The sequence below is a fragment of the Globicephala melas genome, chromosome 2 (genome assembly GCF_963455315.2).
Source record: "Globicephala melas chromosome 2, mGloMel1.2, whole genome shotgun sequence".
Taxonomy (NCBI): domain Eukaryota; kingdom Metazoa; phylum Chordata; class Mammalia; order Artiodactyla; family Delphinidae; genus Globicephala; species Globicephala melas.
This window is the reverse complement of record NC_083315.2, coordinates 166980646-166992228: the sequence shown is the minus strand read 5'-3', so window position 1 is coordinate 166992228 and position 11583 is coordinate 166980646. Positions and strand designations below refer to the sequence as shown.

At 52.2% G+C, this 11583-nt stretch overlaps 1 protein-coding gene across 3 annotated transcripts; it reads right to left on the bottom strand.

Annotated features, from left to right (window-relative positions):
• Positions 1-554: 554 nt before the first annotated feature.
• On the bottom strand, positions 555-3013 carry FAM181A (family with sequence similarity 181 member A). Of its 3 annotated transcripts, none has more exons than XM_060293662.1 (2): positions 2724-3013; positions 555-1960 (listed from the first exon to the last, which is right to left on the bottom strand). In XM_060293662.1, the coding sequence occupies exon 2, from the start codon at positions 1872-1874 to the stop codon at positions 996-998; it is 879 nt and encodes a 292-aa protein (XP_060149645.1). In that variant the 5' UTR covers positions 1875-1960; positions 2724-3013; the 3' UTR covers positions 555-995. The 3 variants fall into 3 exon arrangements, with proteins under 3 accessions (XP_060149645.1, XP_030738990.1, XP_060149644.1); XM_030883130.2 differs by having other exon boundaries at positions 2666-3012; XM_060293661.1 differs by lacking the exon at positions 2724-3013 and adding an exon at positions 2441-2630.
• Positions 3014-11583: the final 8570 nt, after the last annotated feature.

Sequence of the window (11583 nt, the reverse complement as noted above, 5' to 3'; positions counted from 1 at the left end):
GATGATTTTGCCCATGGACATAGAACCAAAGACTATGTTGAAAAAAGGAGCAATTTGGTCAAACAACCAGTTGTTTTGTCCACAAGGGGCTCTGCTCCTGCTTGGTCTTGGCCCAGTCTCTGCCCTGAGGCTGTGATTGGAGTGGAAGGTACTGCAGAGGGAACCATTCTCATCCCACCCCTCATCCTGCAGGTGGGGCAGAGAGGCCCCAAGAGGAAGGCTCCAGCCCCACATCCCACGGCAGAGCCAGGAGCACAGGTCCCCCTGCCCTGGTCCCAGCCTCCCTATTCTCTAGAGCAGTTTGGACCCTCTGGGTAGCCACACCCTCCCCGCTCTGTTCTCTGGCGTGGGGAATCAGAGCATCCTTTCCCGTGAACTGTCTCCACCCTCCTTCCTTGGAATTGAGCGGTTGGGCCCCAGTGCCCATCCCCAGACATCACAGAGGTCTCTGGGCCACTCCAGGCTTCCCCCACAGCCTCTGTAGGTGGCCCTCCGTCTGGGCCAGCTAGCATGTCCTAGGCCTGGGGACCATTCAACTTCATGGACCCAAGATGTGAAAACTGCAAAAGAAATGTCTTTATTCTTGTAGCCTTCTTAATATTTACAAAGAACAAGAAGAACAGAACTGAGATTGGCTTACACAGTGGGTGGCAGATGCACAGGTGCGTAACTCTGGCTTTTGGAACGGCCGGCAGGCCAGAGCAACGCCCCGCCGACTGAGGTCTGCACAGGCCTGCGGGTCATCTGTCGGGCTCTGGCCCGGGTGGAGAGGGGCCGGCCAAGCCCGGCTCCACCGCTCCCAAGGCTGCAAGGGCTGGCTGGGCAACTGCCTGAGAAGCCCCTGCCCCGATCCTGCCCTCCCCCTCCCCCCACACACAAAGGGAAGGCTCTCAAGAGGCTACACCACTGCCCAGCCCACTGCTCACCGGGAGAGCTCCCGGGGTCTCCAACACCCCTGCAGGCCAGCGGTGGGGACCAAGACCCTCCCAGCCCGGCTAGAGGTAGCCAAAGACGTTGAAGATGGGCGGGGGCATGGCCGGCTTGGTGGGAATAGGCTTCAGAACCACGGGTCTGTACACTTTCTGCCCGGGGCCTTCCACATCCTTGCAGAAGTGGGCCAGCTCGCCGGGGGAAGCCGAGCTTTTCCGCCAGAGGCCCAGGCTGGGGAGCGGGCTCTGAGGCAAGGCCCCTGGAGGGCCTGGGTAGATGGGCTGTCCATGGTACTGGAAGGGGCAGCAGCTCCAGGCATTGACACGGCCCACCAGGGAGACCCCAGGCATCTTGAGTGGCTCCTTTTCAGCGGGTGCCCTTGGGGATGCGGGCACTGGGGCTGTCTCGGGCCCCAGGGGCTCCAAGCCCTTGCAGTGTTTCTTACCCTCATAGGGAGGTCCCTCCCTGGGGCCCAGTCCCCCCTCCAACCCCACGGGGTAGCTTTGGGTGGGCCGTGGCTCTTCCCAGAAGGAAGCCGGCAGCTGTCTTTTCCTCATGGGCACCTGGCCAGGCCTGGCAGCTTCTGGATCCGGCCCGTGTAAGGTCTGCTCCTTAGAGAGACATTCCTCCCTGTAGGGGTTCCCCAACGCCTTCTCCTTGCAGCACCCACCCCCGCCGGGGCTGGAACTGTGGCCAGAATCGAGGGGCAGCCTCCCAGGCCGGTCCTCGGACCCCCTTTTCAGGTGAGGCTCGGCCCCTCTGCCGGGGAGGCCCCGCGGGAGCCGGGAATACTTCTGGGAGAAGCGTTTGAGCTGCTTCTGCAGGTACTTGCGGTGGTCCACCGAGCGGCGGCAGGGCGCAGACTTGTCCAGGGCCGCCTTGATGTCGCTGGATGCCAGGTTCACGAAGTTCAGCAGCATCTTCACGTCGCTGTCGGATGCCATCACCAGGGGACCGCTGCACGGGGCTTTCCATGAAGAGGGCGGCTCTGCAGGCGGCTGGCGGCTCCAGGGAAGGGCACGGAGCTGACCTGGAGGGACACAGCAGCCGCTGGAGTCTCTGAGCAACCACACTCAGCCCTCCCCAGAGGGCACATGGTTGCAGACAGTGGTGCTCACCGCAACACCCCTCAGCCCTAGACAGAGTCCTGGGTCGTGGGACGCTCCTTCGAGCCTCTAACCCTTCCCAGCGCATCTGTGATGCACAAACACATTTCGTCTTCTTGGGTCTGTTGCCCTGCACACGCAGCCGAGGCTCAGAGAGGTCGGGCGACTTGCCCAAGGCTACCCAGCCACAAGTGGCATTGCTGGAGCCCACTGTGTCTCCCACATACCACGCCGCCGGCATCCACAACCTGCCAGCAAGGTTTTCATTTTCTGAGCCGAGGCAACCGCTCCACTTTAAGGCAAGGCCAAGCCCCCTGTCTCCCCGGCGGTGCCCTCCTCCTCCCACCCCCGCCCCCAGCCCTGCTAGCATCCACCCCCCTCCTCAGTCCCCACGCTCCACCCACAGTTCTCACGCAGGACAGGCAGGACCCCTGTCTGGCACTCAAGCCGAGGCCTGCCTGGCGGGCTGATCTCAGGCTGTGGGCAGCAGGGACTCCCCCGTAGAAGCATCTGCAGCAATTTCATGCCTCCTCGGCCACCACCCGCAGCACCTCGCCCCTCCCCCAGGCCCCAGCCTGCCCCACGTCCCCACCCAGTGGGGCCTGAGACGCCTGGACCTCCACACTGACCGAGGGTGCGGGGCCCCGGGCCCCGCCAAGGTGGCCCGGCAGGTTCCCCGCCGCAGACCTGGGCCAGGCCCGGCGCGGCCGGCGAGCTCCGTGGTCCGGCTGGAGGCAGTTGTGCAGCCCTCGAGCGGGCTGAATGGAGGACGAGTCCCCGGAGCTGGGGGGCCCCTCAGGCCAATCAGGAGCGCCTCTCCAGATACAAAGCATCCCAATCAGGCGGCAGCGCCCCGTTCCCACATTCTTTGCCGTCACAAATTGTCACCATGGGGACCATCACAAAAAAGACAGCTCCCAAATGCAATCATTTCCCGGTAAATTTCTACCCTTCAGCCCACTCTCCTTCTCGGCCTCCACGCCCCTCCTCCCCTTGACCTCGGTTCCCTGATTTCTCGAGGGGGCGGGGTGTGTGTGTGTGTGTGTGTGTGTGTGTGTGTGTGTGTGTGCGCGCGTGCGCGCACGAGCGCGGGTATGTATGTGTGGGTGTGTGCGCGCGCGCGCGCACGTTTAAAAAGTCCAAGATTGAGGAGGGGCTGGGCCCAGAAGAGATGGGCTGGCAAAGCTCCCCCAGACTCCAGGCCTACAGCTGCCATGCTCCAGTGCAGACAGACAATCGGATGGGGTGAGCCGGGGCGGGCTGCTTTCCCCGCTGTCCCTGAGTGTTGAGTGGCTCTCTCTGCTCTCTGTCTCCCTCTTTCCCTCTCTCTGTCCTCTCTCTCTCCCCACCCCCTTCCCAAGGCATCGGGCGCTGGCAGGCCTTCGAGGGCGGGCAGTACACTGATGTTGGAGAGGTAGCCAGGGCAGGACTCTCTAACGAGGTGCTGGGATATCCATGGGAAGGGAACTGGAGCTCTCAGGAATCTTGTCTTTATGTTTGCTTCCTCAATTGAGCTGCACAAAGCCTGAATTGCCCATTCAGCGCGGCCGGACAAAAGGTTGGCGTTGCACGGTCCCCTAGCATTTGTAGTCAAACAGTTAGGGACTTAAATCGAGTCGTCATGATGGAGAAAGAGGTGGACAAAGCCCATAGAATTGCCATCAGCAAACATTTTCCTGTGTCATATTAGCCAGTCTCCATGGCTCCCCCTGGCCTGGGGACAATGGCACAAGTTTGCACACTTGGCTACTGTCACCGTGCCAACGCTGGCGGGGCCCGCAAGCAGGGCCGCTCTGAGCAAGTAAGGGAGCCTAGAGCCAGCCCCTGGCCCTGCCCACTGACGGCCCAGAGGGAAGGTGAGGCCGCAGGCGGAGGGAAGCTGCCTGGGAAATGCTGATGGGCGAGGCCTCCATGCCAGCCAGCTGGGTGGGCCCCCACCATCCCACGTTCTGCCTCTTCTCTCCCCTCCTCCTTTCCTTCCTCTTCCTTTCTTTTCCCCCTTTCCTCTGCCACCTTCTCCTCCTGTCCCTAGCCAGCTGACACCAGCCCACACCTTGACATACAACCTATAATGCCAAGGACTCCTCTCCAAGGCTCCCACTCCCCCAGATTGGGAGCACTGGCAGGGCAGGAGGACTCACCCAGGAGTGGTGGTCCCACCCCCTCCTGCTGGCCAATAGGCAGCCACCGCCAGCACGAGGCGCCTGCCCACAGCACTGGGCTCCAAGCCGCCTCCTCTCTGGCCTGAGAGTCTCTACAGGCAGAATGACGGGTTCGGAGGAGAATTCAGTTTAGGCATTTACGAGCCAGTGCCCTGTTCTCTGTGCCCTCTTCCCCTGCTGCTGAGATGAAGGTGACCTTGGACCGGAGCATCCTGGATTATTGGCCCGTATCTGCAGCAGCGTCTGTGTGGCCGAGGGCTACACCGCTGTCACTGTAAACCCCTGAGATTTAGGGGTTACTTGTTTCTGCAGCATAACCCAGCCCACCCTGACTGGTAGAAGCAAGAAACATCCTTTCTGCTCCAAAATGCCCTGCACACACACGGCTGGAGAAAACACTCTAATGCCTGAGGTCACCAGGTTAGGCTCTGGAACTTCTCTCATCACGGCTCCCCACTGCCTGCTGCGCGGTGGAGGCTGGGTCAGCCAGTCTGATGTGCGTTCCGGTTCCTCCATAAGCCAGCGCCGGCCCAGGAGACACCTTCTCCATTACTCTCTGCTGGGACACTGGCCCCATTCCTGCCTGGCCTCCTGCACACTCCGTGTCTGCTCCTGCCTGCCCCTCTCTCTGGAACGCCTTCTCCCTTCTAAGAGCATCGAGATGCTCTCGGGCCACTCTGCTCAGATCTCAGCTTCCTTTTAGACTCCAGGGCACCTGCGGTCACTCCAACCCACCTGATGCTGCCTGCCTGTGACAACATCCCCTTGCTTTTCAGCCAGTAATGGACCCTCGTCCCCAACAGGTCCCTGAGCTGCGTGGGAGTTGAGTCTGCATCTTTAAAACTCTCCAGAGCTCTTAACACTGGCTGTTCTTCCACCAAATGCTTTTTGAGGAAAGAGGGAAGGAAGGGAGGGAGGGAGAAAAACACGGGGTGAAGACAATCGATACTTGTAGGGCATCTGGTTCGCGCTGAGACGCATGCACGTGGACCGTCTCACGTGGCCCTGAGACAGCTCCGAGGGTGTGAGTGTGGCCGTCACAGAGGAGGAGCACGAGGTGCAGTTACTTTCCCAAGGCCCCGCAGCTACTAACCGGCAGCACTTGAACTTGAAGCCAGGACTGTCTGTGTACAAAGCCCGTGTCTGTCCCACCAGCCCTCGCTGATTCCCTGAGCTGTCAGGAGGCCTCGCAGACCAGATTTTCTACATCAAGTCCTGGGTTCAGCTCTTGCGTCCTTTCGTTGGAATGTGACTTTCAACTTCCGACTCAGGAACATGGGAGCCGTGGCTATCGGTGACCAGGCGAGGGGAGCGGGGCCAGCTGTGGCTTGAACTGTGGCCTGAGAACCTGATCCACGGCCCCACATGGACGCGGCCGCACCCCAGGCCTCAGGCCAGGCCTCTGGCGCTGCCGGTGACCCCTGCCGGGGGAAGGCTTCTCCGTGATTTTCCAACGGGCCGTATAGACAGGTGGAAAAACATCACTAATGATAACCATGCTTCCCTCTAGAGAGTCCTTCCACGGTCATTCTCTCATTGTGGTCCTGGTCCTGTGCAGGGAGTGAATTGTTCTCCCTGTTTACAGTTGGTGACACACCCAAAGACAAGCCTCAGGCTTCTGCTTCTTGGGCCCAACTCAGGCAGCCCTGTCCCCTCAGCATTCTTCAAGGCCCAGCTCAAACATCCAGGAAGACTTCCACCTGCCAGCACTGTATGCGACACCGTCTCCCATCCCTCCATTTACAGAGTCAAAGATGAAGTCTAACCTCCTTGGCTTGACACAAAAGGCCCTTTGGAATCTGAGCCCTCCTGGGGCCCGGCACAGAGTAGCTTCTCATTAAGTGTTTCATGAATTAAATACTTTGGCCATCCTGCCGAATAGAATGTATCCTTTGGACTGGAAGCAACTGCTTCCTGTCTAGTGTTACTGTTCATTGCTTGCCCCACCCTCCCAGCCTTGCCTGGGCAAGCTCCAGCTTCTGGAGTTCTGTCTGCCGGTTCATTTCTGTATCTCTGGTGCCTAGAATGGCCTTGGCACAGAGCAGGCCTTCATGACTGACCCTTGTGGCTGCCATGGTTGCACTCGATGAGAAATCGTGTGTTCCTTCTCGACTGTGTGTTCCTTCTCGACTGTGTGTGCCTTGAAAGCAGGAAGCTCTTTTTCACAATTGCATCCCCCTGCGCCAAGCAGGGGCTCTAGAAAGCTCTGTTGAAAGCAAGTGAGCTGTGCTGAATTGAACTTGAGGGTCCCGTCCCAACCATCTGCTGTCATTGCCATGCATCTCCTACGTCCCAGTCGTGTTAACCCCGCCTCAAGTTTATCCACGCTATTCATCACGAGGGACTCCATTCGGTACCTACTGTGTGCCAGGACCAGAGGGTGCAAGGGTGGGCGCATTTCGCTTGCTTCTCTGTTCCCAAGGCAACTTACTGGCGGGGAGAGATCAACTTTGTCTTGATGATTAAGCATCCATCTTCGGGCCCATCCAGCGGTGAAACGAACGACACCTTAACTTTCCTTGGCTTCCCAAACAAACTATTAGGGACCACCCATCCAGAATCTCTGGATGTCATCTGACATGGTCCTCTTCTAGAATTAGCTGACACCGGTGCAGCCTGAAACTGAAAAGCTAAAGGAGGCAGTGGGCCATGTCTTGTGCCAGCCCAGCCAGAGGGAACCTAGGGAGGTGACCTGGGGCAGTGCGCTTTCAAACTGCTTTTATGCAGAGAAGCCCATTAAGAAATAGTGTGTGGGAGTCCAACATGTAAAACAGTGACAGCAGTGTGTGGTGAGTACGGATTGATTTTGCACACACAAATGCATACTTTCTACTTATTTTGCAAACAGTGGGTTAGAGCAAGGAGTCTGTTTTGATGACAGGGAATGTGGAAATAAGGGCCTGTAGATTACATTCTGACATCAGCTGTACTGTCCAGCAACCCCCGCTCAGGAAACGTACAGAGGCTACGCTGGGGGCAAGGGCACAGTGGTCCAGCCAGCACCTCTGTGGATGTATGACGCGGACATCACAAGATGATTTATGTAACCTCCTTACATAATGGGAGTATTTCTATGAAAGACCAGCCTGAGGCTCGCTGTCAACTGTAATTAGAGCAGACGGGCTTCCTGTTTCCTTGTAATGGGAGGTGTCGGGTTGAAATTTGGTGCTGGGCCGAGGGTTTCTGGCCTTGGCGACCTTGCCTCACAACTGAGGCTGAACATTAGTCTGGCTGTGCCCTCAGAGCAGCTAGAGACCTCACGATGACCTGGAGAGGTCACAGCCCAGCTCAGACAGTCCCTGTGTCCTGGGCCACAGCTCGACTGCAGTGACAGAGACAAATGTCAGTGTGATCAAGTCCCATATTGGAAGTGATTTCACTGCATCATTATGAAGCCAGAAGGGAGACTGGCTTTGGAGATAAGACCTCTGAACTCTGCCCATACCTGGCTGTGTGATCTTGGACCAGTCACTCACCCTCTCTGGGCCTCAGTTTCCTGGCTGGATTACATTAGCAGCTCTCAGCCTCCATGTTGCACACATGGTCATTGGTGTGGGGCTGGTGTGTCACAAGTCAGTGTTATTTACAAACGTTCCAAACTTAGAAAGTGTGCTTTTTCCTAACATAAATTAGAGCAGTTTCAGCATAATAAAGTTAGGTGAACTCCTTTGCATTCTCTTGTGCTTTCTGGAAAGTTATATGAATGAGCAGGTGAGTCTGAGGACCCAACTCTCCAGGAAGAGAGGCTAGAGCCTCAAATTTTCATTCATCACATGGGTTCTCAGGAAGGGCAGGGTTCAGAGAAAGAATTTTATGTTGAATGAGGTGAGAACAGACATCCGTGCCTTGTTCTTGTCTTGGGGGAAAGCATTCAGTCTTTTACCATTAAGTATGATGTTAGCTATAGGATTTTTGTAGATGCCCTTTATCTGGTTGAGAAAGTTCTCCTCTATTCCTAATATGCAGAGAGTTTTTTTTAATCATGAATCAGTGTTGAATATTGTCAAATGATTTTTTTCATCAATTTATATGATCATGTGGTTTTTCTTGTTTAGCCTGTAGATATGGTGAATTATACTGGTAGATTTTCAGATATTGAACCAGCCTTGCATTCCTGGGAAAAACACTCCACTCAGCTATAGGGTGTATAATTCTTTTCATATATTGCTGAATTTAATTTGCTAATATTTTGTTGAGGATTTTTTTTTCTCTTCTCTATGTTCATTGTGTGTATTAGTCTATAGTTTTGTTTTTTGTACTATTTTTGTCTGGTTTTGGCTTCATGGTAACAATGGCCTCAGAAAATGAATTTGGCAGTGTTTCCAATTTTTTTTTCCTAGAAGAGTATAAAATTGGTGCTAATTCTTCAAATGTTTGGTAGGATTCTCCCATGAAAACATCTGGGCCGGGGGATTTCTTTGGGGGGAGGTTTTTAACTACAATCTCAATTTCTTTAATAGTAATAGGATTATTCAGATTATCTACTTCATATTGGATGAGCTTTAGTAGTTTGTAGTGTTTGAGGAATTGATCCATTTCATCTAAGTTGTTGAATTTATGTGCATAGAGTCGTTCATAGTATTCCTTTATTATCATCTTGATGTCTGATGTTATCTGTAGTGCTATCTCATTTCATTCCTGATACTGGTGATTTGTGTCTCCTTTTTTGGTCAGCCTTGCTAGAGGTTTATCAATTTTATTGATCTTTTCAAAGAACAAGCATTTTATTGATTTTCTGTATTGTCTTTCTGTTTTCAATTTCATTGATTTCTACTCTTTATTATTTCTTTTCTTCCCCCTTCTTTGGGTTTGTTTTACTTTTCTTTTTCTACTTTCATGAACTTAGATAATTGAGACTTTCTTTTCTAATGTAAGAAGTTAGTGCTCTAAAATTTCCTCTCAGTGCTGTTTTAGCTGCATCTCACAAATTTTGACATCGTTTATCTTAAATTTCCATCGGGTCAGTGCGTCCTTGGTATTTCTCTTGATATATCCTCTTTGACCCCGTGATGGTTAATTTTATGTGTCAACTTGACTGGATTATGAGGTGCCCAGATGTCTGGTTAGTCATTAGTTCTGGGTGTGTCTGTGAGGGTGTTTCTGGAAGAGATAAGCATTTGAAATAGTGGACTGAGAAGAAGGCATTGCCCTTCCCAGTGTGGGCGGGCATCATCTAATCTGTTGAGGGTCTGAATAAAACAAAAAACAGAGGAAGGGAAGATTTCTTCTCTCCCTGCCTCCCTGCTTGAGCTGGGACATTGGTCTTCTCCTGCCCTTGAACTGAACTGGGATTTACATATTCAGTTCACTTGGTTCTCAGACCTTTGGACTCAGACTGGAAGTACACCCACCAGCCTTCCTAGGTCTCTAGCTTGCATATGGCAGATCATAGGACTTCTTAGTCTCCATAATCACATGAGTCCATTCCTCATAATAAATCTCTCTCTCCCATATATATATGTATGTGTGTGTGTGTGTGTGTGTGTGTGTGTGTGTGTATAGATTAGATAGACAGATAGATAGATATAGTTTCTCTGGAGAACTCTGACTAATTACAGATGATTACAGACCCACTGATTACTGAGAAGCATGAGCGCTATGTTGATTAATTTCCGGTGCCTAGAGATTTGGGGAGTAATCTTTCTGCTATTGATTTCTACTTTGATTTCATTATGGTCAGAGAACATACACGGTATAACTTGAATTCTTTTATATTTGTTGAAGTTTGTTTAATCACTCAGGGTATGGTCTATCCTAGCAAATATTCCACAAGCACTTGAAAAGAATGTATGGTCTGCTGCTGTCGGCTTGAGGGTTCTATAAATGTCAATTAGATCTTGCTGGCTGATGGTGCTGTTCAGTTCTTCTACATCTTTGCTGCTTTTCTGTCTGGTAGTTCCGTCAGTTGCCGAGAGAGGGGTGTCTAAGTATTCAACTATAATTGTGGATTTGTCTACTTCTCCTTTCAGTTTTATCAGGTTTTGCTTCATATACTCTGCAGTTCTATGGTTTGATGTGCAAACATTTAAGATTGCTATGTTTTCCTGGTTGGTTGACGCTTTTAGCATTTTGTAATGCTTCTCTTTATCCCTGATAATTCTCTTTGCTCTAAAATCTACCTTACTTGATATTAATATAGCCACTCCTGCTTTTAAAAATTAATGTTTGCATGATATATCTTTATTCATCTTTTAACTTTCAACCTGCCTATATATTTATATTTGAAGTGGATCTCTTGTAGACAATATGTGATTGGGTCACTTTTTAACCCACTCTGCCAATCTCTTTTAATTTTTATACCATTTATGTTACATTAACTGTTGATACGTTAGGGCTTAAGTCTGCCATTTGGTCATTTGTTTTCTGTTTCTTTGGATATATCTCTCTGCATAGTTTTATTAGTGGTTGCTCTACGTATTTCAGTGTACATACATAACTTACAGTCTATTAGTTTCAACACGTTGCCATCATCTTACTGTTGTCCTAAATCAGTGCTTCTCTACCAAATGCCAGGCTCCTCCTGAGACCAACAAATCCAGAATCTTTTTTACTGGGGCAGTGGGGGGGAAGGTGAGGCCGGCCCCGGTATTTTTAAAAGCCCCCCAGGTGATTCTAATGTGCAGCCAGGATGGAAGTTCACTGCCTGGATGCTCTCTGAGACTCCTTCCAGGACAGATAACTTGGGCAGGTGTAGGTCCTCACAGAGCCTGGAAACGTGTCCAGGTCTGAAACTTCACTATAATTCCAAAGCTAGAAGTCACTTAGTACAGTGAAGGAAACCTGTGGCTGAAGTTAGGAGGAATGAGACAGACACATGGCCATCTCACCAAGGAGGGCTCTGCTCTTAGCCCATGCTCAGTTTCTCTAGAAGTCAATGCTCCCAATTGTTCTAGAGGCTGGCCATTCACAAAACACCTGAGTCACTGAGTGAGCATCAGGAGACTGGGGAAAGGCTCAGGATCCCTTCGCCACCATTCCTGGGGCCAGTTCCCAGCCAAAGAACCAGCCTTTTATCACTTCCTTCACAGATGCCAACTGTTCACATCCATCCCCGGGCAGACATCACAGCAGGTCAGCACCCTTTCCTGCTGACCCCTGCAGTGGCTCTGTACCTTTCAGCAGCCTCCACCAATTAAGATAAAACCCATGGTCAATCCCTACCCAGCTTATGGGCACCTTGAACTCTCTTAATTCACTTTATATCATGTTCATTCTTCACCTTCCACTGCCTCGAATCAAGGTTAGCTCGGAACACACTTATCACGTATCTCAGTTACCTTATAGATCTAGCTTTCAGACTTCATTGGTTAATTAATTCCTTCTGGTCAGAATCACTGTCCACTCACATCCTCCTATGACACGTGGTTACATATCCTCTATTCAGG